The 25,548-nt window shown below is 41.8% G+C and overlaps 1 protein-coding gene and 1 long non-coding RNA gene across 4 annotated transcripts in view; one reads left to right on the top strand and one right to left on the bottom strand.

Moving 5' to 3' along the window:
* Positions 1-238: 238 nt before the first annotated feature.
* LOC307095928 lies at positions 239-17,250 on the bottom strand. 2 transcript variants are annotated; one of them, XR_013813238.1, is made up of 3 exons: positions 5,841-17,250; positions 5,230-5,445; positions 239-1,600 (listed from the first exon to the last, which is right to left on the bottom strand). It is a non-coding gene; the product is annotated as an uncharacterized lncRNA (long non-coding RNA). The 2 variants fall into 2 exon arrangements; XR_013813237.1 differs by having other exon boundaries at positions 5,230-17,250.
* Positions 17,251-17,400: 150 nt separating this feature from the next.
* The window catches only part of DIPK2A (divergent protein kinase domain 2A), a 46,633-nt gene continuing 38,485 nt past the window's right edge, over positions 17,401-25,548 (top strand). Inside the window, exon 1 of one of the 2 annotated variants that reach the window (XM_079765521.1) lies at positions 17,401-18,691. In XM_079765521.1, coding sequence (XP_079621647.1) covers positions 18,035-18,691 — 657 coding nt within the window. In that variant the 5' untranslated portion in view covers positions 17,401-18,034. Of the gene's footprint in view, positions 18,692-25,242; positions 25,358-25,548 lie in introns of those variants that run through there. The other variant, XM_079765522.1, reaches the window with a different exon arrangement.

Raw genomic sequence — 25,548 nt, 5'->3', positions numbered from 1 at the left:
AGTACTAATAAACAACCACTGTCTTAAATCAAACACTCTTTTGAGTACTTACAAATACTGAGATTTGCCCTTCTGGCCTTTAGTAAAAGACTATCTCTTACCTATCCTGAATATTAACCTTTTGTATTCGGATGTTGAGTGTGACTCGACACGGTTAGCATCGGTAGCAGCTCTTTTTATACTCTTTGAATGTATCAATAATTTGAAATATAAAAAAATCCAAATAAATAAGTTAGTGTGAAAATAAACTCGTTTTTTTATTCTACTGCCACACTTTGTAAAATCTGGGGTATTTAAAAAATTAAATCCCGAGTAGAATAAAGGAATCAAGAAAAAAGCAAGCGAGTGCAAAGGGTTAATATGGTGCATCATTCTAGAACATAACTGCAAATGTACTAAACAGTCTATACTGAGAAAATTAATGACTAGGTAAGAAATTATTTTTCAAGTTGGGATTTTAATGCTGTGCCTCTAAACCAAACTAAACTGGAGAACTTAATGTCATTAGGAATATTCTGATCAATCACTGTCAGTAAATGTTTTATAGCATATTACTCAGAAGGAATAAAAATAACTGAACCATATTGCTATACTAACATTCTTATTATTTCCAAATTAAGTGAACAAAATATTTTGCCCTTTACATTGCCGGGGTTCTTGTCCCAGCATTACGAAGGGTTCAGCAATCTGGAGAAAGGAGCTGCGCATAGATTCAATAAGGAGTCCAAAGACGAAAGATAGTTTTGAAAGGCAATGGGAGTCAGAGGAGCTTCAGCTAAAGGAGCTAAAGACTACCCCTTGACTCAGAACCCAGTGCTTCTTATTAACACAATTTGTCCTAAGGCAAGGTGGAGATAATACACTTCAAAGGGTAGGGTTTCAAAGGGTAGGGTACAGAAGCATTGTCAGTTGGGGAATAACCTACAGCTGTTCAGGTGTTTGGCCAACAGGAGGCAATAACGTGTAGATTGAGATGCCCTGAGCTGTCTGGCAGTTAACAATCCTATTCAGGTTTGGGGGAAGTGCCTTTCCAGCCGTTCCAACAGGTAAACTACATATGTGGCTCACCCTTGTTGAGCCCACAAGCTTCAACCTTTTGACAAAACTCTTGCAATTATGACATGCTGAAACTGGCTTCTGGCATCTCACCCTTTTTGATTTTTTAAATTAAACAAGAATGTATGTTTTAAAATTTTTAAATTCAATGGAAAGGACAGAGTTCTATCAAGTCCCTTTAAATTGCTGTCAGGCATTAAAGGAATTAGCCTGTAGTCAGTTTCTTTCTGGGCCAACAGTTCTTTGAGTCCCAATTTCAATGTCCATCAGTTCCTCATGTGTACATGTCAACAATGATATTTCAGTTCTGGATGGTAGACAAACGGTGGCAATGCAGGTCTGACCCTCTCTGGTTTGGTCCTGGGCAACCTGCAGCGATGCACAGCTTCTGACTGCTAGCATGACAAGGAATCTTCATTATTTTCACTTCTGGACTGTTTCTCCTTTGTTCTTCGGGGCCACTGCTATTTCTGTGGCTGCAGCAGTCCTGTCAATTCCTCTCTGGTATCCGTTGTTGCAGGAATCCACAAGGGCTTGGAGTTTTCTGGAAATATACAAAATATTCTTGACCAAAGGTTAATAAAGGAATCTTTTCTATAAATTAGACTTGGGATCCTTTTTTTATTTTTGCCCAAACAATTTTCCTTTGGCTTATTTTGACACCATATGATTTTTCATGGGTGTCTTGCTGTTAGCATTACAAATGAAATTTAATTTTCACAGTAAAAAATTTCTTGATGTAACTTACTTACAGGATATTATTTCTTACAGAATGTTATTCTACTATCCCCCCTTTTTGATTTAAGTTTTGGAGGCTTTTGGAAATTTTATAATGCAGTCTTGATAACTTTTAATTTTAATTTTTTGCATAGAAATATGACTGCTTTGGATTCATTGCACGTTAAGCAATTTTACTATGAGATGAACCATCAACAAAAATTTTAGTTAATACTTCAAGAACAGTTTTTTGTCCAGTACGATTAAGTTTTTTTGAATATTCACTTATTTCAATTAGCCAATTTAAATAAAAAAGAAATAAGGTTTATTTTTTAACTTCACTTGTCCTAGGTTATGGACAGTAAATGACATTAGTTAAATTTCTGCAATTAGTCTTTGAGTAACAAGTTTTCCATGTGATTTCAAGTATATTAGATTGGTTTAATTTAAAAATATTTCCTTTAAGAAGAGAGAATAACTTCTTGAAAACATTTCAGGGCCCTTGAAGTGCTTTAAAGTCATCCCTCAATTATAGCCTTGAAATTTTAACTTGGAAAAAAACATTATATATATATATATATATATATATAGTGTTTTTAAATATATATAATGTTTTATATATATATTATATATATAATGTTTTTAAAGATTATAATACTTTTTATAATTATCTTAAGATATCAATTAAATTTACATTGGTTATTGCATTAAAAATTTCAGTTGGGAATCACAGAATTAACCCTCTTTATTTAATTTGACCAATGTTGAAATTTTACTACATGGACTATAATATATTTTGAATTCTTAATTATTTCAGAAAAAAATACAAAAATCATTTTTTCAAAAATAAATTTCTATACTTTAGGCATTTAATTACCACAACTATATAATTTCTCCCAATTTAATTTGAATTTTGAACTTTTAGAGCTGGCAAGTCAAATATTTAACAGTTATTTGATTAAAACACTATATTTTTAAGAATAAATTTCAAAGATACAAGACATAATAAATTAATAGATTCAATTCTGTCCTCTAGATTTTTCATGAGGCAAATTTAGATTAATATTTTAGCATTTTTTCATTTCAAAATACCGAAATATTTATTAAATTTTATTATTTAAGAAAACTTCCAAAATTTTAAGCTGCCAAACCCACATTTCTGGATGGCAAAACAGGTTTGGTCTATTCAAATATAAATTACCACATTCCTCCTTAAAGATAGCTGCTAGCGGGAAACCTGGCCTACCTGTTTGTTCTGCTGGAGGAATGGCAACTCGCCTTCTTTATTAACAAAGGGCTTGACCAGCATTCCTGGGTTACTTATATCTTTATAATTAATACATTATTTATCTACATTTCAACACTTTCTTTGAGAATCTAGAGTCAATTTTAATTATTTTAAAGCATTTTCTTTGGCAAATTTTTGTAACAGACAATTTACTGATTTTCTTGAAGGCCTTAAAGTTAACTTTTTAACATGGTTCATTAGTATTTTAAAAACTACTCTTTATTATGGAAATACCAATCTTATTACAGCTTGTACTTAGCCTGTGTCTTTTCCTGGGTCAAATCCGCCATCTTTCTGAGGAAAAAACCAGTCCTGGGGTTTTTTTGTACCATCACAAAGAGAGAGAGATTTAAGCTTAGACCTATCTAAATGTCCAAAAATCGGACAATTGCATGCATTTGTTTTAAGCTAGCTTCTCTCTTTATGAGCACAGAAATCCCAGATGCATTTCTAAATTTTTCATGGTGAGAAGGAGACTTTAAATTAGCATACTGGGAGAGTGGGCATTCATATTGTAGAGTTGCCATGTGTCTCTCTTCCCCCACATACTGCTTGCTTTGGGGGAAGCGTCAGTAACAGATCTGGCCACGTATCTTTTCATGCTTAATAAAGACAGATTTTAAACTTTTTCCTATTTCACTCTCCAAAGTAATTACTAGCACCTAAAGTGACCTTAGCCAAATTTTGCATTTCCCTGTGAGTTCTTCTATAATCCTATCTAATAATAGAGCAATATGCAAATTAGGCGTCACTCCACGACAAAATGGCGGCCCCCATACCCACAAGATGGCGGCGCCCAGTCCCCTCGGCCCTGCTGCTGGAGTGTCTGGCCTGTCCCACCAGCAAACAGAGCACTGAGAGCAGGGCATGGCGGCTTCCTTAGTGCTGCTGCAGCGGGAAGACGCCAGGCCCTGCACACACGGAGCCGGTGGAGGAGCAGAACCTGGAGTCTTCCCGATGGTCGCTGCGGCGATCCGGAAGACGCCAGGCCCTGCACACACGGAGCCGGCGGAGGAGCAGGGCCTGTCGCCGCGGCACACATGGAGCCGGCGGAGGGCAGGGCCTAGAGTCTTCCCGTTGGTCGCCGCGGCGATCGGGAAGACGCCAGGCCCTGCGCACACAGAGCCGGCGGAGGAGCAGGGCCTGTCGCTGTGGTGATGGGGAAGATGCCAGGCCCTGCACACAAGGAGCCTGTGGAGGAGTGGGGCCTGGAGTCTTCCCGTTGGTTGCCGTGGCGATCGGGAAGATGCCAGACCCTGCGCACACGGAGCTTGCGGATGGCAGGGCCTGGAGTCTTCCCGTTGGTCGCCACGGCGATCGGGAAGATGCCAGGCCCTGCACACAAGGAGCCCGCGGAGGAGCAGGGCCTGGAGTCTTCCCGTTGGTCGCTGAGGCGGGAAGACTCCAGTGCCAGCAGAGCAGGGCATGGCGGCTTCCTGATCTCGGCAGCCGGGAAGCCGCCAGGCCCTGCAAAACCAGGCATGGCGGCTTCCTTAGTGGGGCAGTGGCAGGGAAGTCCCCAGACATGGCAGACAGAGCCTGGACAACAGGGCATGGGGGCTTCCTTAGTGTGTCCGTGTCTGGGAAGCCCCCAGGCCTGGCAGACAGAGCACACTGCAGGGCATTGGGGCTTCCTTCACATGGCACATGGCGGCAGCGGACAGAGAGCGACAGCAGGGCATGGGAGTTTCATCTCCATGGCTGCAGGAAACCTCCAGGCCCCACAGAGAGCAGAGAACCATGTAGAGTGGGCCTAAGCCATCAGTAGGATATCCTCTGAGAGCTACTGGATTGTAGAGGGTGAAGGTTGGGCTGAGGGACCCCCGTGCATGAATTTCGTGCACCGGGCCTCTAGTTTTTAAATAAAGCTTTAAGTAGTCTTGTTTCGGGAGAGCTGATAGCTCTGCCCTCTCCAGCCACCTTTGAAACTCTCCACACCAGAGGCGGTTTTGTCAGCGGGGTTTCATTTCTTATTACAGATTTTAGATTTTCAAAACAAATTAGGATTTTAATTTGAACAAGAAACCACATTAAAGATAACCACAACATTATTTTTGTAGCCTGATTTTAAAAAGTACCTTTTGATATTCCAATTTCTTTATAATTTTGCTTTGACCAAATTTTTCCCCATAATAATCTGACTTAAACACAAAGTATAACTCACGCACTTGCGGATCCACGGGGTTCTGAAGCTGACATGGGCTCTACACATAGTTAATCTTAACCACCATCACTGGTGTTGTTTCCGCTCAGACGAATCCTTCTTTCTCCAGAAGTGCGCCATTAATGTTGGTGTTTCCAGGGTTCAAGCCCCAGTTCGGGCGGCCATTAATGTTGGTGTTCTTGTCCCAGCATTATGAAGGGTTCAGCAATCTGGAGAAAGGCTGATGCGCAGATTCAATAAGGAGTCCAAAGACGATAGTTTTGAAAGGCATTGGGGGTCACAGGAGCTTCAGCTAAAGGAGCTAAAGACTACCCCTTGACTCAGAACCCAGTGCTTTTTATTAACACAATTTGTCCTAAAGCAAGGTGGAGATAATATACTTCAAAGGGTAGAGTTTCAAAGGGTAGGGTACAGAAGCATTGTCAGATTGGGGAATAACCTACAGCTATTCAGGTGTTTTGCCAACAGGAGGCAATAACGTGTAGATTGAGATGCCCTGAGCTGTCTGGCAGGTAACAATCCTATTCAGGTTTGGGGGAAGTGCCTTTCCAGCCGATCCTACAGGTAAACTACATATGTAGCTCACCCTTGTTGAGCCCCCCAAACTTCACCAACCTTTTGACAAAACTCTTGCAATTATGACATGCTGAAACTGGCTTCTGGCATTACATGTCTAAAAAAAAAAAAGAGAGAGAAAAAGAATTGATGTTTGCCTCAACCACTTGCAGCGAGGATTCAGGATCTGGAGAAGGGGCCATACTCAAATGGATCTATTAAACAAGAAATATAAATTTAGAAGGCATGGGAGAACCAGGAGGAGATCTAGTTTCTAGTGGAGTGGCTCCCTGAATGTCCAGACCTATAGCATTTTATTTACTAGAATACACATTTGGCCTTTAGCAAAGCAGAGAGACATCATTGGTAAGGTTTGGTAAACAATAAAGGATTATCAGATTAGGGGATTGCCTTCAGACAGCAGTAGGATAATACAATGCTGATTCTCAGCCCTTGCTGAATATCAAAGTCCATCAGCCTTCTGACGGACTTCTCGCATTTATATGTTAACTACTTGTTGGTCTTTGCTTCCAGCAAAGTTAAATTCTGTCAAATTCTAGCAATAAAAATATCCATCCATGCCAACTAAAGAAAAGTGATGAAAAGCCCAATCTCATTAAGAAATACATTTCAATAAAATATTACTTTTTATAATAACTGAAAATTGTGATATTTATATTTTGATCTGCTGAATTGGCTTAACTTTTAGAATATTATGACCACAAGATATGCAATAAACTTAAATACACACACTGCTGTATGAAAGAATGATAACCAATAAGGCTTTCATGCCTAAAACCATCTATACTAGTAATAGAGGAATATGTAAATTATCCGGGATGCCGTCACAGTAACAGTAATGACTGAATAGGAGGCTGTGTGGAGCAACAAGGCTGGCAGGGGTGTTAGTGAGGGATGACCAAACGAATGAACAGCAGGCTGCGTGAGACGACAAGGTTGGCAGGGCGGTTAGTGAGGGACAACCAAACAACTGAACAGCAGGCTGCGTGGGGTGACCAGGCTGGCAGGAGGGCAGTTGGGAGTGACCAGGCCAGCAGTGGGTGCAGTAAGGTGACCAGGCTAGTGGCGGGGGGCGGGGGGAGTGAGGGGCGATCAGGCCAGCAGGCAGAGGCGGTTATGGGTGATCACGCTGAAAGGGGGCAGTTAGGGGTGATCAGGCAGGCAGGCAGGTGACCAGTTAGGAGGCAGTGGTCCCGGATTGTGAGAGGGATGTACGACTGCCAGTTTAGACCCGATCCCCGGGATAGGGCCTAAACTGGCAGTCGGACATCCCCGAGGGGTCCCGGATTGGAGAGGGTGCAGGCTGGGCTGAGTGGACATCCCCCCATGCACAGGGCCTCTAGTACTACATAAGAGTAGAATTCTGTAGGTCAGCGTTTCTCAATAGTGCAGCAATGTTGACATTTTCGGCTGGTTAATTATTGTTGTTTTGCAATGTCCCTGGACTCTTAACAATACATGCCAGTAGTCCCCACCCCACACCCTTGTTAAGACCAAAATTACTCCACATATTGCCAAATATCAATCCAGAGGCAACAGTCCCTAACTGGGAACCACTGCTACAGGTGATAGAATAGCAATACACTGTGAAACTTTGACTATCAAAAAGCTAGTTCACTTTTTAAAAAATAGATGATGGGTATCTAAATACTATAATATTTAATTACATTCAACATTTAAGAGTGATAGATATTGTAAAATGACATTTTACGATGCACTGGAAACTACATTATTTGCCTTTATTTAAACTTATTGGGAAATAAATTTGGATGTTAGCTTATAATCTACTAGCCAATAGTCAAAAGTATTCTGTAGTTTATAGGATAGGTGGGTAATATATATTAACATTAACTTACTGACCTTTTTCAAAACCCTAATAAAGTACTTTAGAATAATCTTGCCAGAGGCTAAAACCAACAGTAATTAGCATATTATGCAAAGAGACCCAATGGAAGGCCAATGGACTTTGATATTCAGCAGGGCTGAAAATCAGCATGATATTGCCCTGCTGTGGGCTCAGTGGCTGAAGGCAATTCCCTAACCTCATAATCCTTCTACCGTTTACCAAACTTTAACTTTCATATGCCTGTATGCATTCCTAAAGGGAAAATATGTATTCAAGTGAATAAAAGCTGACAGGTCCAGGGTTTCAGTGAGTTTCTCCACTAGAGAGAGGTTTCTGCCTGTGCTCCCATGCCTTCTAAATTCATATTTCTTGTCTAGTGTTTTCATTTGTGCATGGCCCCTTCTTCAGATCCTGAACCCTAGTCGTAAATGGATGCAGCATCTGGTGCCCAAATAGGCATCTGGGGAAAAAGATTCGCCTGAGTGAAAAAAACAAAAAAGGTGTAGTGAGGAAGTTCACCGGAAAGGTGGGAATGTTCACCGGAAAGTGGGGGAGTTCACTGTGCACAAAGCCCGTACCAGCTTCGGAGGTGTGAACCGTAAGTGGACGAGGAACATCTTTTATTTCAGCCAGGTTATAATGGGGAAGAATTCGAGTAAAAGGCAAAAACATCATTGTAAATTTTTAGCTTGTATGCTCAAGGATAAAGGAGTTAAGGTGTCAAAATGTACTCTGTTAAATCAGGCTCAAGGAAAACGAGTGCCCTGGTCATCTTTAACTAGGTGGGCTCTTGTTCAAACTGCATTAATGCCCACTTCATATTGAGGGTCAAAAGTCTGTAATACTTAAGGCCCCGGATCCTCTGCCTCTAGTGTGGAAAGGCTCAACAGCTAGAGAAAATGGGGCTAACAGTCCTTTAACAAAAGGACTCCTTAATGCTTTGTCTGAAAATTACCCTATTACACCAGACAGGCAGATTTTAGCTAAAACAACTATAGAAGCCAGTCAATGCTATGAAGAGCAGAATAGGATAAGATCTGTGAACAACAGGCTGAGCTCTAGGCCACATTCTGGCTGTGAGTCCCAGGCAATGTAAAACATCTGAAAGATCCATGAGAAGAACTCTGATTTATTAAATCTTGTGTATGTGTTATGGGCGCTTGTCTGTTGATAGCTGTTTTATCTGTCTTTATTGTTTGGTTTAATTTGTTTATTGTTAGTCTATTAAGCATGCCTTTAATTTAATTTAATAGAAAAGAAACAGTAGATAGCCAGGCCATTACTAAATTTCCCCAGAGCAAACAAAATGTGGGGATGGAGAGAAAGAATATAAATGATAGATGTGGCCGATAACACAGGTTCTAGGAAAATTCCCTAGACAAAGGGAAGTAACTAAAAAAAGGCCCCAGCCCAATACTTACTAGGTTTTTTGGTGATCCTATAAAATGGACGCTCATGCTCTTGGGAATGTTATTAAAAGTCTCATTTTTGCCATGATTTTTATTTCAAAGTCCAGTCATTTGAAATTTGAATATATGAGACATTTCTCACAATTTAGGAATGCGTCTGGGATTTCTATACCCAAGAAGAGAAAAAGGCTAGCTTAAGAGAAGGCACACGCCGCCCAATTTTGGGTGGCCTCTTGGCCTAAGCCCCATCTCTTCACAGATGCTATAGAATAAAACCAAATGAAAGAGAATTACAGGCCAATATCCCTCATGAACATAGATGCCAAAATCCTCAACAAAATTCTAGCAAATCGAATCCAGCAGTACATTAGAAAGATCATACACCATGACCAAGCAGGATGTATCCAAGGGATGCAAGGATGGTACAATATCTGCAAACCAATAAATGTGATACATCACATAAATAAATTGAGGGAGAAAAGTCACATAGTCATATCAATTGATGCAGAAAAAGCATTTGACAAAATCCAACACCCTTTCTTTATAAAAACTCTCAGCAAGGTGGGAATAGAAGGATCATACCTCAACATCATAAAAGCCATATATGACAAACCCACAGGCAGCATCACATTCAATGGACAAAAACTAAAGCCATTTCCCCTAAAAACAGGAACAAGACAGGGATGCCCTCTCTCACCACTCCTGTTCGATATAGTGCTGGAAGTACTAGCCATTGCTATCAGACAAGAAGAAGAAATAAAAGGCATCCAAATTGGAAAAGAAGAAGTAAAACTGTCCTTATTTTCAGATGACATGATACTGTACATAGAAAACCCTAAAGACTCCATCAAAAAATTATTAGTCTTAATAAATGAATTTGGCAATGTAGCAGGATACAAAATTAATGCCAAGAAATCTATGGCATTTCTTTATACCAATAGTGAACTTATAGAAAGAGAGACTAAAAAAGCAACCCCATTTACCATCGCACCAAAAAAATTAAGATACCTAGGAATAAATTTAACTAAAGAGGTAAAAGACCTATATGGTAAAAACTACAGGACACTGAAAAAAGAGATAAAGGAAGATATAAACAGATGGAAGAACATACCGTGTTCATGGATTGGTAGAATCAACATCATTAAAATGTCCATACTACCCAAAGCAATCTATAGATTCAATGCAATCCCCATTAAAATACCAACAGCATATTTCACAGACCTAGAACAAACTCTCCAAAAATTCATCTGGAATAAAAAAAGACACCGAATAGCCACAGCAATCCTGAGAAAGAAGAACAAAGTAGGTGGGATCTCAAAACCAGATATCAAGCTGTATTACGAAGCCACTGTTCTCAAAACAGCCTGGTACTGGCACAAGAACAGACATATAGACCAATGGAATAGAATAGACAACCCAGAAATCGACCTAAACCACTATGCCCAATTAATATTCGACAAAGGAGGCCTGAACATACAATGGAATCAAGACAGTCTCTTCAATAAATGGTGTTGGGAAAATTGGACAGATACATGCAAAAAAAAAAAAAATGAAACTAGACCACTAACTTACACCATACACAAAAATAAACTCAAAATGGATACAGGACTTAAATATAAGATGGAAACCATAAAAATATTAGAGGAATCTACAGGCAGCAAAATCTCAGACATATGCCGAAGGAACTTCTTCACTGATACTGCTCCTAGGGCAATGGAAAATAAAGAGAAAATAAATAAATGGGACTACATCAAAATAAAAACTTCTGCACAGCAAAAGAAACCATCAACAAAACAACAAGAAAGACCACTACATGGGAGAACATATTTGCCAATGTTATCACTGATAAGGGTTTAATCTCCAACATTTACAGGGAACTCATACAACTCAACAAAAGGAAGATAAACAATCCAATCAAGATATGAGCAACAGACCTAAATAGAAACTTTTTGAAAGAGGACGAAGGAAGGCCAACAGACTGCACTCTCTGTTAGAGGAAAGGGCCAGTGTCCCTTCTCCCTGTAAAAGTAGAGGTGCCACAGCAGTGATCTTAGATGTTATCTTAAAAGAAGAATGTGGCAGTTTTAAATTCAAGAGGCCTAGAGGCCCACTCCCTCTTCCCCCTGCCTTTTCACCAGTCTCATATTCCTATAAATAATATTCCAAAGTCTTTGGTAACTTAAAACTTTGGAATTTGCTGAATTAAATAATAAAAATTATTAAATATCTAGGTATTTTAAAATGACAAAATACCGAAATAGTAATCTGAGTTTGCCTCATATGAAATATTTAGAGGATAGAATTGAATCTATTAATTAAATATGTCTTCTATTTTACTTGAAATATATAGCTAAAAATGTAAAAATATTACTAATCTGAGAAATGCTAAGTACTTAACTTGCCACCTAAATTTTTAGGCTTCTAAGAGTTTAAATTTCAAATTAAGGTGGAAGAAATTATATAGTTGTGATAACAAAATGTATAAAGTATAAAAATTCATTTTTGAGAAAAATAATTCTTGTATATTCTCTAGAAAAATTAGTAGTTCAAAATACATTGTAGTCCTTATGTGTAATATGTGTGGTAAAATTTCAACCTAGGATATAATATTTTATTGGCCCGATTATAAAGAAGGATTAATTATATAGTCTGAACCAAATTTTTAATATAAAAACCGGTTTAAATTTAATTGATGTCTTTTAGAATAATTACAAAAGGTGTGTTGATAAATGTCCATCTACGAAATTCTGGCTGTTTACTTTTAATTATCTTTGGAAAATTAAGGTTTAAATATTGTATAGTTTTAAGAATAGAACCAGGATATACATTTTAAAGGAAAAAGAGGAAAAAGGTCTATACAAGTTCCTAAAGGTATATATAGAAAGAATAAATATTCAAGTAGAAATACTTAATAGAAGGTCTAAGGTATGGTTATGCATTTTTAAAGGACATAGAAAAAAGGTTTGAAGACTAATTTGAAAGTATGACATTTGTGAAGGTTATATATGTAATGAGATGGAAAAAAGTTTTGACAGAGAGAAATGAGTGCTAAAGTTAACTATTTGCAAGAGTTGTGAAAGGGTCATAAAGTCTCAGGAAAGTTTAAAAAAGGCTGGACCACTACCCTCATCTCCCCTGCCAAGGACAGAGTAAATGGTTAATAAGGAAAGGGAGGGCAGGACAAAGTTACTGAATACTTCTAAAGCAGAACCAGATTATCCAGCAGCAGAATTTTAAGACAGGAGCCCTCAGATAGCCTACTCTTCAGTTAGGCTGGGGGATGGGGTGGCATCTGTACTTCATAGGTCAAATGTATAAGTTTACTTACTTTACTTTGTCAATAGAGATGCATACTTTAATTACTTAATAAGTTAGCTTTTCACAACATAATCAAGGTCTCATATAAACTTATTTATATGAGAAGCCAATATTTTATGAGCAATTGGTTCTAGTAAAATTTGCATACATATGCAAATTAGCACTAGCCAAAAAGAATGCTGTTTAGAAGTAAATTTAAGCTAACAAAAAGAGAAATTTTAATATCTCTTTCATTACTATTTACAAAGTAAACCAAAAGTTATTATTCAAGCATTAAATCTCACCATTAATGAGACACCATAAGTAAAAAGAGAGTTACTTTTACTTGAAATGTATGCAGTATTGTCCAGCATACCACTCTCCTACTGGTTTTTCTGAAAGGCAACCAAGTTGGTTGCTGTTTAAAAGAAAGTAAAAGTTTTTAAGAGAAACTCTCTAAATATGGCTTAGAAATTGCTGTGGGAGGAAATGCAGAGGGAAACACCCTTCAAATATTTAGGAACTGTAATTAAAAGTCAATGTATTAGGCCTTAAAAAGTAGAAATACGAAAGGAAAGTACGTTAATTAGTTAAGATCTTATCTAAAAATCTCTATGAGAGAAATGGAAAATTTATTCAATATACTTAGAAATCCTAAGAAAGCTTTTATTAAGTGTATCCAAAGACATACAGAATCATTTTCTAATTTTGTGGCTTGCCTCACTTGAGCAGTGAGATGGCAAATACAGCATGAAATAGTAGTTTGCAACCATTTAAAAAATATAAATGCCAAGTGGTTTGGGACCATCTAGTAAATCCTATCTTCCCTAAACCAAGGACACTTAAAAGTAAGTAATTTGCATTTTGCCTCCCAAACAAAGCTTATGTCAATATACTCAAAGACTGATAGCAGAAATTCAGTTAGTGTCATTTACTATCCACACCCAAGGACAAATGAAGTTAGAAAATAAACCTTATTTCAGACTGATTTAAATTGGCAAATTGGACTAAGTGGATATTCAGAGAAACTTAGTTGTTATCTATGAAAAAAAAATAAAAACACACAAATTACTACAGGTTTTATATTACACCCCTACTATTATACCAAAAAATACTAGGCAGGAACCTATTCCTGGAGCATTAACTGTTTCATCTAATGGTAAAGCTGCTTATCATGCAATGAATTCAGACCAAGTCATCCAGACCAGTCATACTTCTGTGCAAAGAATTAAATTAGAAACTATTAAGGCTGTATTGCAGGATTTCCAAGAGCCTCTTAATATTATTTCTGATTCTGCCTATGATGCTGGCCTAGTAAATAGAATTGAGACTGCTCAATTAAAATGGCTCAGTGACCAAAGTCTATTTATACTATTTAAACAGCAAACTGTACAGCAAAGACAATTCCCCTTTTATATTACTCATATCAGGGCTCATACCACCCTGCCTGGTCCTTTAACAAAAGGAAATGCATACGCCAATCAATTAGTTACTTTATTAAAACAGGCCACAGAATCTCATCAGCATTTACATCAGCCTGCCAAAACATTATACAGCAGGCAAAACAGATTATCAAGGAATGTCCCCCTTGCATGTTACATCTGCCTCAAAGACCTCTAAAATCCCAACTTGAAAAGCAAAAAGGGGGAATAGTGGAGAAATCTCCTGTAAGTAACTACATCAAGCCTTAATTACTTTAAATTGTTTCCCTTATAATGCTGATGGCAAGACACCTATGGAATCACACTGGTGTTAGAATAAGCCAAAGGAAAATGGTTTGTTTAAATGGAAAGATCCCGAGTCTGGTTTATGGAAGGGCCCAGACCCCTTGTTAACCTTTGGTTGAGGATATGCTTGTGTATTTCCAGAAAACTCCTCCAAGCCCGTGTGGATTCGTGCAAGGAACATTCAACTTTGATCCTAGAGAGGAACTGACCAGACTACTCGAGCCACAGATAGCAGTAGCCCCAAGCAACATACTGAAGATAAGAAATGAAGAGGAGAAACAGTCCAGAGAGTACCTGGGGGATGGTGAAGAAACCTTGCCATGCTAGCAGTCACCAGGTGTGCAATGGTGCAGGTTGCCCTGGACAAAGCCAAAGAAGGTCGGACCTGCACTGTAATTGCCCACCATTTGTCCACCATCCAGAACTCGAATATCATTGCTGGGGACAGTGATTGGGAAGGGGACCCATAAAGAACTGAGGGCCCAGAAAGGAGCCTACTACAAACTAGTTCCTTAAATGCCTGGCAGCACTTTAAAATGGACATAAAAGAACAAAATCCTTTTCATTGGATCTCCCTACATTTGCTTTTTAGCATAATCATTATTGTCTGTCTCATTCTTGTTCTTATATGTTTAATTCTAGTCTGCAGATGCAGAATGAAAAGTCTTAAAAGGACTCAAGCCCTGCAAATGGCATACACCTTTCTAGATTTATTAAGAAAACAAAAAGGGAGAAATGCAGGAGACTAAAACCAACAGTAATTAGCATATTATTCAAAAAGTCCCATTAGAAGGCCAATGGACTTTGATATTCAGCAGGGCTGAAAACAGCATAATATTGCCCTGCTGTGGGCTCAATGGCTGAAGGCAAGTCCCTAACCTGGTAATCCTTTTACTGTTTACCAAACTTTACCTTTGATCTGCCTGTATGCATTGCTAAAGGGAAAATGTGTATTCAAGTGAATAAAAGCTGACAGGTCCAGGTTTTCAGTGAGCTTCTCCATTAGAGAGAGGTTTCCGCCTGCCCCCTCCCCACCCCCATGCCTTCTAAATTCATATTTCTTGTCTAGTGTTTTCTTTGTGTGCAGCCCCTTCTTCAGATCCTGAACCCTAGCCGTAAATAGATGTGGCAAATCTGAGTTTATCTCATATAGCTCTAAGCCTTGCCCCCTTTCCCTGCCTTGGAAATGCATTAAGCTCCTGAAGATTATCTTTCTTGATAAGTTTAGAAAACCTAACTGAAAAGAATATCAGGGCTTTTACATAAATGTAAAATATTTAGATAAAAAAAGCAAATATTTTTCAAAACTCAGTATGTACAGGCTAGTAACCTTTTTTACTTCCATTTTTCAAATGATGCCTATACAATTGCAAGGATTTGGAAGTTGAGAATAGTTTAAGAACTCCAACGACTTTTTCCATACATAGAAACAGTGCCACCCTTAATCCTGGTACTAATCATCTAAATAGCCTCTCACTATGTCCCAATTATCTCAGCTTAATCAGTTTACTGGCAAGTACCGTATGCTAATGGACCAATCATTCTAACTATAAATATAAAAATGTATGTAGTGCTTTCATTGTTTTAAAGCATTTCTACATAAATTATCTCATATTAATTTAACACATCTATAGTACAGGTACAAAAGATGCTAAATATAAGAAGTCTGCCGTTTAGTAATAAACTTGCCAACCTTTCAGCAGCAGCAGCCCTGACATTTCCAGACCAATCATATTAAACTGTATTCTTACAAAATTTCTCATTTGAGATTCTGCTCAGAACTTTACATTGTATGGAGTTTTGGGATGCTTGAAGGCAAGTTAAACCAAATTACTGCCAAATGTGGAAGTAAAATTTCTTCAGGTAGCAGCAAAATTTAAGTCATTTTGTAGGAGTCTTGAAGACTAAATCTCCCAATTTGTCTGTATTTAATGCAATAGCATTTATTGATTTTTTTTTCTTTACAGAGAGGAAGGGAGAGGGATAGAGAGCTAGAAACATCGATGAGAGAGAAACATCGATCAGCTGTCTCCTGCACACCCCCTTCTGGGGATGTGCCCGCAACCAAGGTACATGCCCTTGACCAGAATCGAACCTGGGACCTTTCAGTCCGCAGACCTACGCTCTATCCACTGAACCAAACCGGTTTCGGCATCTGTATTTAATGCAATAGCATTTAAAAATCACTTCTATATTGAATATATTTAATTGTCCAAAGCTTTTTTTTTCTAAGTTTGAGTTCTTATATCATGAAGGACAAAATATTAACTTCAACAGAACGTCTCATGACGATGGCTCATTTACAACAGCTGTAAAGTGAATTTGACAGTGCTTCTCATTAGGGTCCTGTAGAGTAGGTCTATACATGCCAATTACTAGGGTCTCCTAAAAATCACTGTTCAATCTCTAAAATTAACTCAGTTAAGACCTAGGCATTTAATACTGTATCAGGAACCACCTATCCTTCAGACTAACAACTCCTCATTCTAACGCTAAAATTGAGAATCATTGTTATTCGCAGCCACTGCTAGAGTCCTAGTCCTCTAAAATTTATACCAAAACAAGGCGCTGGAGCTCCTTCCCCAGTTATTTTTGCAGTGCTGGAGTGAACCAGAGCCAACCCGCCTGCGCAGAGCGCCAGGCTGCCCCGGCCCGTTCCCATGGTTACCGCCACAGCAAGTCCCAGCCTGCGGGGACCACGTGGGGTGCTCTCCCGCGGGGCGGCTCCGGGGCGGGCTCCGCGCCCCATAGGAACCTGTAGGAAAAGGCTTCAGGGCGCCTGGGAAAGCTGGTGGGGAGCAAGGCAAACCTGCCACCAGCTCATCCCCGCTGCTCCAGGGCGTTTAGGGTAGGACTCAGGTGGACACCAGGCCAGGAGGTTCACTGTCCCTTTAACACTTTCAATTCCCGTGTTCACTCAGGAAAACTCGAGATGCCGAAAAAACACGCCGAAGACGCAATCCCCAACGAGTCCCCACAAACCATGCCTTCCCCGTTTTCTCCAGAGGCCAGTCCCGCAGCCAGAGGCCCACAGGCCCGGAGGAAGAGAGCTCCCGCGAGGCGCGCCCGCACCGGCTCCAGGACGCCCCCAACCATGTAGGGGCGGGGGCGGGCACGATGCCCCACCCGCCCCGCCCCGCCCCGCCCCGCCCCACGCGCGCCCCAGAGACGGGGAGGTGCAGCCTTTCGCAGTTCAGGTCTTCTGGTGCCCCGCACCCCGCCCGTCGGAGGACCGTCTCCGTGACGGTGGGCAATGTCAGGCCGGTAATCCTCCCCAATCATGAAAGGTGGACTGTCACTAAAAGCCATCTCACCACCAAGCTCCGAGCCCATCCCTCCTCCCCGGCGCGGGCGCGGGCTCCGCCCACGGAGACGCCCCGCTGCCCCCAGAGCCGTGCTGACGCTTTCCGGGTGGCGCGCGACGCGCTCGTGCACCCCGTGCCCCGCCCCCGGCTCCCGGCGTCTCCGGAGAGCCAGCCAGGAACCCGGGGCGCGGCGGGCGCCTCCTTCACCCCATCTTCCCACACGGTTGCTGCTTGCGGAGTGAGACGCTCCAGCGTTCCTTCCCCTTCCGTGAGTCCCTCCTTCGGTCTCCCCGAGACCCGGCCGCCGCCGCAGCTCACGCCCGGAGAGTGCTGTGCGCGTGCGCGGGCGGGCGGGCGGGCGCGTGGCACTCGGGCCCGCGCGTCCCCCCGCCCCCTTCCCGCCCCTCCGTAACTTGGCTGGCCGAAAAGAGGCGCCCGGAGTCGGGCGGGAGCTCGGCGTTAGGAGCGAGAGTTGTGGAGACGAGGGGCTGGGGGCGCAGCTGCTGGAGCCGGCCCTTCCCGCTCCCGCTCACACACCTCGGCTCCCACCCCAGCCGCTCCCGCTCTCCTCCTCCCGTTCGGGGTTTCGGCGCGGCGGGGGCGCCCAGGGGGTGCCCTCGCCCTCCGGTGCGGACGGGCGGCGGACGGGATGTGGCGCCTGGTGCCCCCGAAGCTAGGTCGCCTGTCCCGCTCGCTGAAGCTGGCGGCTCTGGGCAGCTTGCTGGTGCTGATGGTGCTGCACTCGCCGTCGCTGCTCGCCTCCTGGCAGCGCAACGAACTGACGGACCGGCGCTTCCTGCAGCTCAATAAGTGCCCGGCGTGCTTCGGCACGAGCTGGTGCCGCCGCTTCCTCAACGGGCAGGTGGTGTTCGAGGCGTGGGGCCGCCTGCGCCTGCTGGACTTCCTCAACGTGAAGAACGTCTACTTCGCGCAGTATGGCGAGCCCCGCGAGGGTGGCCGCCGCCGAGTGGTGCTCAAGCGCCTGGGCTCGCAGCGCGAGCTGGCGCAGCTCGACCAGAGCATCTGCAAGCGGGCCACCGGCCGGCCGCGCTGCGACCTGCTGCAGGCCATGCCGCGCACCGAGTTCGCGCGCCTGAACGGCGACGTGCGGCTGCTGACGCCCGAGGCCGTGGAGGGTTGGTCCGACCTGGTGCACTGCCCCTCCCAGCGCCTGCTCGACCGCCTGGTGCGCCGCTACGCCGAGACCAAGGACTCGGGCAGCTTCCTGCTCCGCAACCTCAAGGACTCGGAGCGCATGCAGTTGCTGCTGACCCTGGCCTTCAACCCCGAGCCGCTGGTGCTACAGGTAGGCGTGCAGCCCGGGCCGGGCGGCGGGCGGGCCGCGGGAGCCGGGAGAGCTGGCCCGCCCGGCCCTCCTTACCCAGTGTGCACCCCACCCGCTTGGGCCGGCGTGGGAAGGGGGCACCGCGGGGGAACCTTCGGCTCTGCGCGGGATTGCGGAGGGCGCCCGGGCGGGTGCAGAGTCCGCCCTTGTCCTCTAGACGCGGCGCTTCTCGGATTCGACTGCGGGTCCTTCAACACCAGAGGGGGCGCTTCTGCTCCGCTCCCAGAGTGTCTCTCCTGCTAGTTTTCTTGGGCTCTCCTTTGCCTTTCTGATTTTATCCGCCGGCCTGGACTTCCGTGGCACAGTCCGTCCACGAGTCCTTGGACCTTTCTTAGTTCTCAAGTGTTTTCTTTACCGCATCTGCTCTCCCCCTTAGTACCCTGCAAGGCTGACCGACCTTCGGCTCCAAAGTCTGCCCTTATTTTATTCCTTCGCTCATTTACCTGGCACATCCTTGGAAAAGCGGATTTGAGGACAAGTTGGGGAAGATAGGGACTGAAATGGGGACTGTGGTCAGGGGTGGGATTAAGAAGAGGAAAACATTAAGGCTTCCTTGGATGTGGGGGCTGGGAGGGTTATGGCCAGGACGGTTTCATCCTGCTCCTGTGACCTTCCCTATTCTGGCATTTTGCTGCAGGAAAGAGGTGAAATGTTAGGCCCGGGCAAGTAAAAGGGGAAAGAGATTCTCACCTCTCTAATGGAGTTATTGGCTCTCCCTTGACCTTGGTAAAACAAATGTACCTTTTAGGGGAGTATGTTGAGTTCTTTGTACCGTGACAGCAAAAAAGAAAACAAAAAAAGAAAAGAAAAAGCAAGGTTGTGTTTACCTTTGGAGCAGTCACTGAGTTTCTGCGCGTTCCCACCCAGGGGTAGAGCTGTCTCCTTGGATAGTGGTTACAACTGGGGGGTGTGTGGTCCCTCCTGATAACCCAAGGAAAAATTACTTGCTCATTTTCCACACCAGTTTTGCTGTAGTATTTGAAATACAAGGGGAAAAAAAACCCATGATTTAAAAGTAATCACAAATAATTGTGATATAATTTATGTCCTTTTTGCACTGTTAGGAATGTCACTGATTGCTGGGGGTTTTCTATGGGGTTGCATAAATTAGGAATGTATCATATTCATTTATGTTGCTTTCTTTTCTCAAGATCCACTGCCCAGATTAGCTAAGAGAAACTAGTTTCCTTTGATTGGTTCAGCCAGATAATTGTAACACAAAATAAATAGTTTGCCTCAAACAAAACTTTAGTATGGGTCTTGGTAAATTTTAAGTTGTGATAGGATATAGTATGTAATGAGTCAAATTCAAAGTATGGATTGTATGTTAAATACTGCTCTCTTTAACAGTGAAATGGTTAAACGTCCATTGAAGAGGTTGTTTTAAAACTAGTCATCCATTAAAGTTTAAGTCTGTATTTGTGATATATACATTTGATTTGACACTTTTTGAAAATTTGAACTGCCTTTTCTCTTTGAGAAATAGATGATTATGTTAGCAAGGTGATCCCTGAGAAAAGATTTAGCATTTGTAGTTTGCTGAGTATATTAGTCTCTTAATTCTCTGGGATTCCAAAATTTAGTAAGGAGCTACAGTAGTAGAATACACATTTTCTGCACTTACAATAATGGCTGCCTATTAAAAGACTTGAGGCCCGGTGCCCGAAATTTATGCACGGGGGGAGGCGGGGGGGGGGTGTCCCTGAGCCTGGCCTGCGCCCTCTTCGCAGTCGGGAGCCCTGCAATCAATTGCCCCCGCAGAGGGAGGCCCCACCCACCTGCTGCTGCCGGATAGCCTGGGCCTCCCTCTTTGGGGCAATTGGGGAGTCCCCTGATTGATCCCCCCTCAGGCTGGTGGCCTGAGCCTCCCTCTGTGGGGCGATCATGGGGCCACGGCGAGGCCCCGACCAATCGCATCGCACCCGCTTTGGCTAGCCTGGCGCCAGTGGGTGTCATAGCGTGGTCATTCCGCTGTTCGGCCTTTCAGTCAATTTGCATATTATGCTTTTACTAGAGGCCCGGTGCACAAAATTCATGCATGGGGGGGTGTCCCTCAGCCCAGCCTGCACCCTCTCCAATCTGGGACCCCTCAAGTGATGTCCCTCTCACAATCCAGGACCACTGGCTCCCAACTGCTTGCCTGCCTGCCTGCCTGATTGCCCCTAACCACTTCTGCCTGCCAGCCTGATCACTCCCTAACGACTCCCCTGCCAGCCTGATCAATGCCTAACTGCTCCCCTGCCAGCCTGTTTGCCCCTAACTGCCTGGTCACCCCTAACTGCCCTCCCCTGCTGGCCTGCTCACCCCTAACTGTCCTCCTCTGCAGGCCTGGTTGCCCTTAACTGCCCTCCCCTGATGGTCTGGTCACCCCTAACTGCCCTCCCCTGCCGGCCTGGTTGCCCCTAACTGCCCTCCCCTCTGGCCTGGTCACCCCTAACTGCCCTCCCCTGCCAGCTTGGTCACCCCCAACTGCCCTCCCTTGCAGGCCTGGTCCCCCCCAACTGCCCTCCCCTGCAGGCCCGGTCACCCCTAACTTCCCTCCCTTGCCAGCCTGGTCGCTCCTAACTGCCCTCTCCTGCCGGCCCAATTGCCCCTAACAGCCCTCCCTTGCCGGCTTGGTCACCCCTAACTGCCCTCTCCTGCCAGCCATCTTGTGTCCGCATGAGGGCGGCCATCTTGTGTGTTGGAGTGATGGTCAATTTGCATATTAACCTCTTTATTATATAGATTTATATAGGATCGTTATAGAATTTTATCAGGTAATGATAACTATTGACATGTTAGAAACAGCTAATATTAAAACTAATATTTTAAAAACATATGTATCAGTTCTTTATAAACATGACATTTGAATATGAGAAACTTCAGCATTTGATAAGCAAATAGAAAAAGAAGGCTTATTTTTAAATAAGTGATCTTCATAGAGCTGCTACTTTCTTTATAGAACCACTTCATCTTTGGTAAAAACTTGTGAGTTTAGAAGTGTGGACAATATTACTTGAGGTCTGATGATGGTATAAAACCACTAAAATGAAAGGAATCTTAAAATTCTGTGATCAACTACAAAGATAGTTACACACTAAGTCAAATCGTGATGTTCATTACTTTTTGTTATCTAGACAAATGTACACAATTTTAGTATTTATACCAGTTTATATAAACTGTAATAGCTGTTTTTGTTAGTTTTGGAATACTAGTTGATAATAGTAGAAAAACTCACTAAAATTTGGTTCTTTATTTATATATGTTTTTTGGTTCATGTATTTTTTTTTCCTTAATCTTTACCCGGAGGATATTTTTTGTTTTTTTTGTTGTTTTTTTTTAGAGAGAGTAGAAGGAGGGGGAGGGAGAGAGAAACATTGATGTGAGAGGGACATATGGATTGGTTGCCTCCCTCATGCACCCCAATGGGGGCCAGGGACCCAGCCTGCATCTGAGGTATGTGCCCTTGACCAGAATCTAACCAGGGATCTTCAGTCCGCATGCTGACACTATCCATTGAGGGAGATTGATGTATTTTTAAAAATGTTTTTGTAAGGGTACAAGCATGTGTTTTACAGTTTAAGGAGGAACTCACTACTCCCCCCCCAACCCCACCCCCAAGGAGAGAACTACTTACTGAATATTTGGACATTTTGTGACGAACTAGATTTTTTCTATCTTATAATGCCTAAAAATTAATTACTTTGGAGAAAAAGTCTTTTGAACTGACATCATCTAAGTTATCTTAACAAAAGTTCCAGTGTGGTAAGCATGTTTCCAAAATAAACATTTAAAAACATCCTTTATAAGGTACTAATGAAATAATTGGGGGGAAAAATTATAAACATCAAGCAACTTTGTTTTCTACTCTGATACATTCTTTTCATCCTCACCCTTTTTAACTTCACCAAGAAATATATTTCAATTACAAGTATGCCATAATCCTATGAAAAAATTTGGGGAGAAGGACTTTGTTGATTTTATATTGTGCAATAGCATTCTTGGAATATTCAAAAGTTGAGGTGTTGAAGTATTTGGCAGAATGGCAACATGTTTTCTATTACTGTGTTGGTAAATTTTCTATCAGTATTTGTTCTATTCTTGAAGTTATAGAAGTTGTGTATGAGAAAAAAATGTTGCCTGGATTTCCTGAAGTTCAGACTGTATCTCTGACTTTTTCATCTGGAGATACTAAAGATGGTTCCTTAGAAATAAAGGAAGCTCTTGGTTGTTCAGGGAGGTGAAGGTGGAAATTTGTTTTACTGTTATATTTTGTAGAACTTTATTTGCCTTAAGTTTTCTGAATCATGATTTTAATAGGACTTCTTTGATTTTTACAGTATGTAACTATCATTTAAGCTTTGCATTTTAAGCTTTTATTTATTTTTTAAAATATATTTTTTATTGATTTCAGAGAGAGGAAGGGAGAGGGAGAGGGAGAGAGAGAGAGAAACATCAATGATGAGAGAAAATCACTGATTGGCGGCCTCCTGCATGTCCCCCACCAGGGATCGAGCCCACAACCCTGGCATGTGCCTTTGACCGGAATCCACTGAGCCAAACCAGTGAGGGCTAAGCTTTTTTTAAAATTCCTGTAAATGGCATGGTACATTCAAAACGCCTTATATAGTAGTGCCTGATTCATAGTAAGCACTCAATGTTAGACATTAAATAAGGTAAAGGTAACTCTATCTAGTGTAGTTGATCAGCTGTTTTGAAGCTTGTTTAGTATGGATCACCTTAAAAACAGTTATGATTCCTGCTATCAACCATGTTTTTATTTACTTTGATTTAGTACATTCCTACATTATAGGATGGATTTTAAAGACAACTTTGAGTGATTGTTGTTTTTATACTTAAAAATCATTTCTACAGGTGAAGAATATATTTTTAAGGTGTACTGCCTAAACTAGTTTTTGAAGTAAACAAAATATTATGGCCGTTTAGCTAATTACAGGTTGATAAACTTTTTTTATGGGATTTATCTATAAAGTGAGACTGTTGGTTTAGATCTTTCTCCTTTTCAACCCCAACAACCTGTGACTCTTGTCTAGAGAAAGTATTTTTTTTTTTTACATCTTTTTTGAGCTTGACTTTAATTTGTGGGTTTAAGCTCTTCTAAAAGGGGGTCGGGAGGTTTGGGACTTGGCCAGAATGCATAAACAACCCTATTTCACATTTGTCTTTCTATCCCAAAATGTTTACAGACATGAAATCATATTAAAACAAAACAAAACCAAAGACTGCCTTTACAGGAAAAAATATGGAGGTAAAGGTAGCCAAGGATCTCGTGGGTCTGTATTGCATTTAGAAAGGATGTTCTAAACTTTGTCTCAGGAGTTTCTATTCAAGCAACAGCTTGGGGAGCCATCTAACACTCCAACTGGCTGCTGCTGCAGTAACTGCATTCCCACATTTAGGTTTCAGAGATGGTTCTGACTAGATAGTTCTGAGTAGAGCACTTTTTATTTAATAAATTCATAAGCTTAAGACTAGAGGGTTTTGGTTGTTTTTCATCGGAGGCTTTATTGACATTTTTGACACTTGAATGCCCTTCATGAAAGATCAAACAAAAATAATTATGTATACCTCAGATCCAAGAAGAGGGAGACTTGTATTTTGGAAAGACCATAGAAATAGACAATAACCCTTAGGAAAGCATCACTTCCAGGTAAGTGGACTAAAATAATTTGACATCCTGACCCATTTTCTGGATTAATCCATATCTTTTTACCGTTATTAATTCTGAGATTTTTTTTTCCTGACTTTTTCTAGTCTTTGAACTCTCTTTTTATTTTTTTATGTCCACTGCATGGGTCAGCACATGTTCCTCAAGTGTGTTGGTGGGAAATAGAAAGCTTAATTTGGGGGGGATTTGCTTTCTGGACATAGGTTTTCAGTTTCTCAGGGTATGTTCAGACTGGTTTTTGATCTCTATTGTATTGGCTTATTGTCTCTGGCCTATATTGCTATCATTGCTGCTGACTCTTTTTTTTTTTTAATCCTCACCCTAGGATATTTTCCCATTTATTTTTAGAGAGAGTGGAAGAGAAAGGGAAAGAGAGAGAGAAATATCAGTGTAAGAGAAACACATCGATTGGTTGCCTCCTGCATGAGCCCTGACCAGGGACCAGGCTGGGGAGGAGCCTACAATGGAGGTACATGCCCTTGACTGGAATCGACCCCTGGTCTGCAGGCGGATGCTCTATCTACTGAGCCAAACCGGCTAGGGCTGCTGCAAACTCTTTAGAATGCTGGCATTTTTTTCTCTTTTCACTCATTATTTGTATATTAAGCCAGTAGGGCCTTAAAATATAATCCCTGCATTTTTCCTACATATACAGTGAACTTTAGTATATGATTGTAAAATGTCTTAAGACTTTAATTACTAGTGTAAGATGAAGATAGTTACTCATCCTGGTCATAGACCCTGAATGGCTTTAAATTATATAATCAATTTGTATTTTATCCAATTTGTCATTTTAAAAAATAGATTCTTGATGGGAAGCTATCTGTGAAATAACTGGAAGCTCTTTGGAATTAGAGTCAGAAGAAATTAATTTTGTTCATTTGATAAATATTGTGGTGTAAGGCATTTGGACTGAAAGGATCTTTCAAGGCAGCAAGAAGCTTACTGTGTAGGAGGTAAGTATATAAATAATTACTGTCAATATAGCATAGTAACTCCTACAAAAAAAACATACACTCTATTAGATAATTATTTAGGAGAGGCTATCTGGGTATATCTTCATACACATGGATGCTAGGGAAAATTTCATATAGGAATTGAGTTCTGAAGGATAAATGGAATTCTGCCCATAGATTGGGGGAGGAGG

Source organism: Cnephaeus nilssonii (genome assembly GCF_951640355.1).
Source record: "Cnephaeus nilssonii genome assembly, chromosome: 3".
Classification (NCBI taxonomy): Eukaryota; Metazoa; Chordata; class Mammalia; order Chiroptera; family Vespertilionidae; genus Cnephaeus; species Cnephaeus nilssonii.
This window is presented reverse-complemented; position numbering and strand designations above follow the sequence as displayed.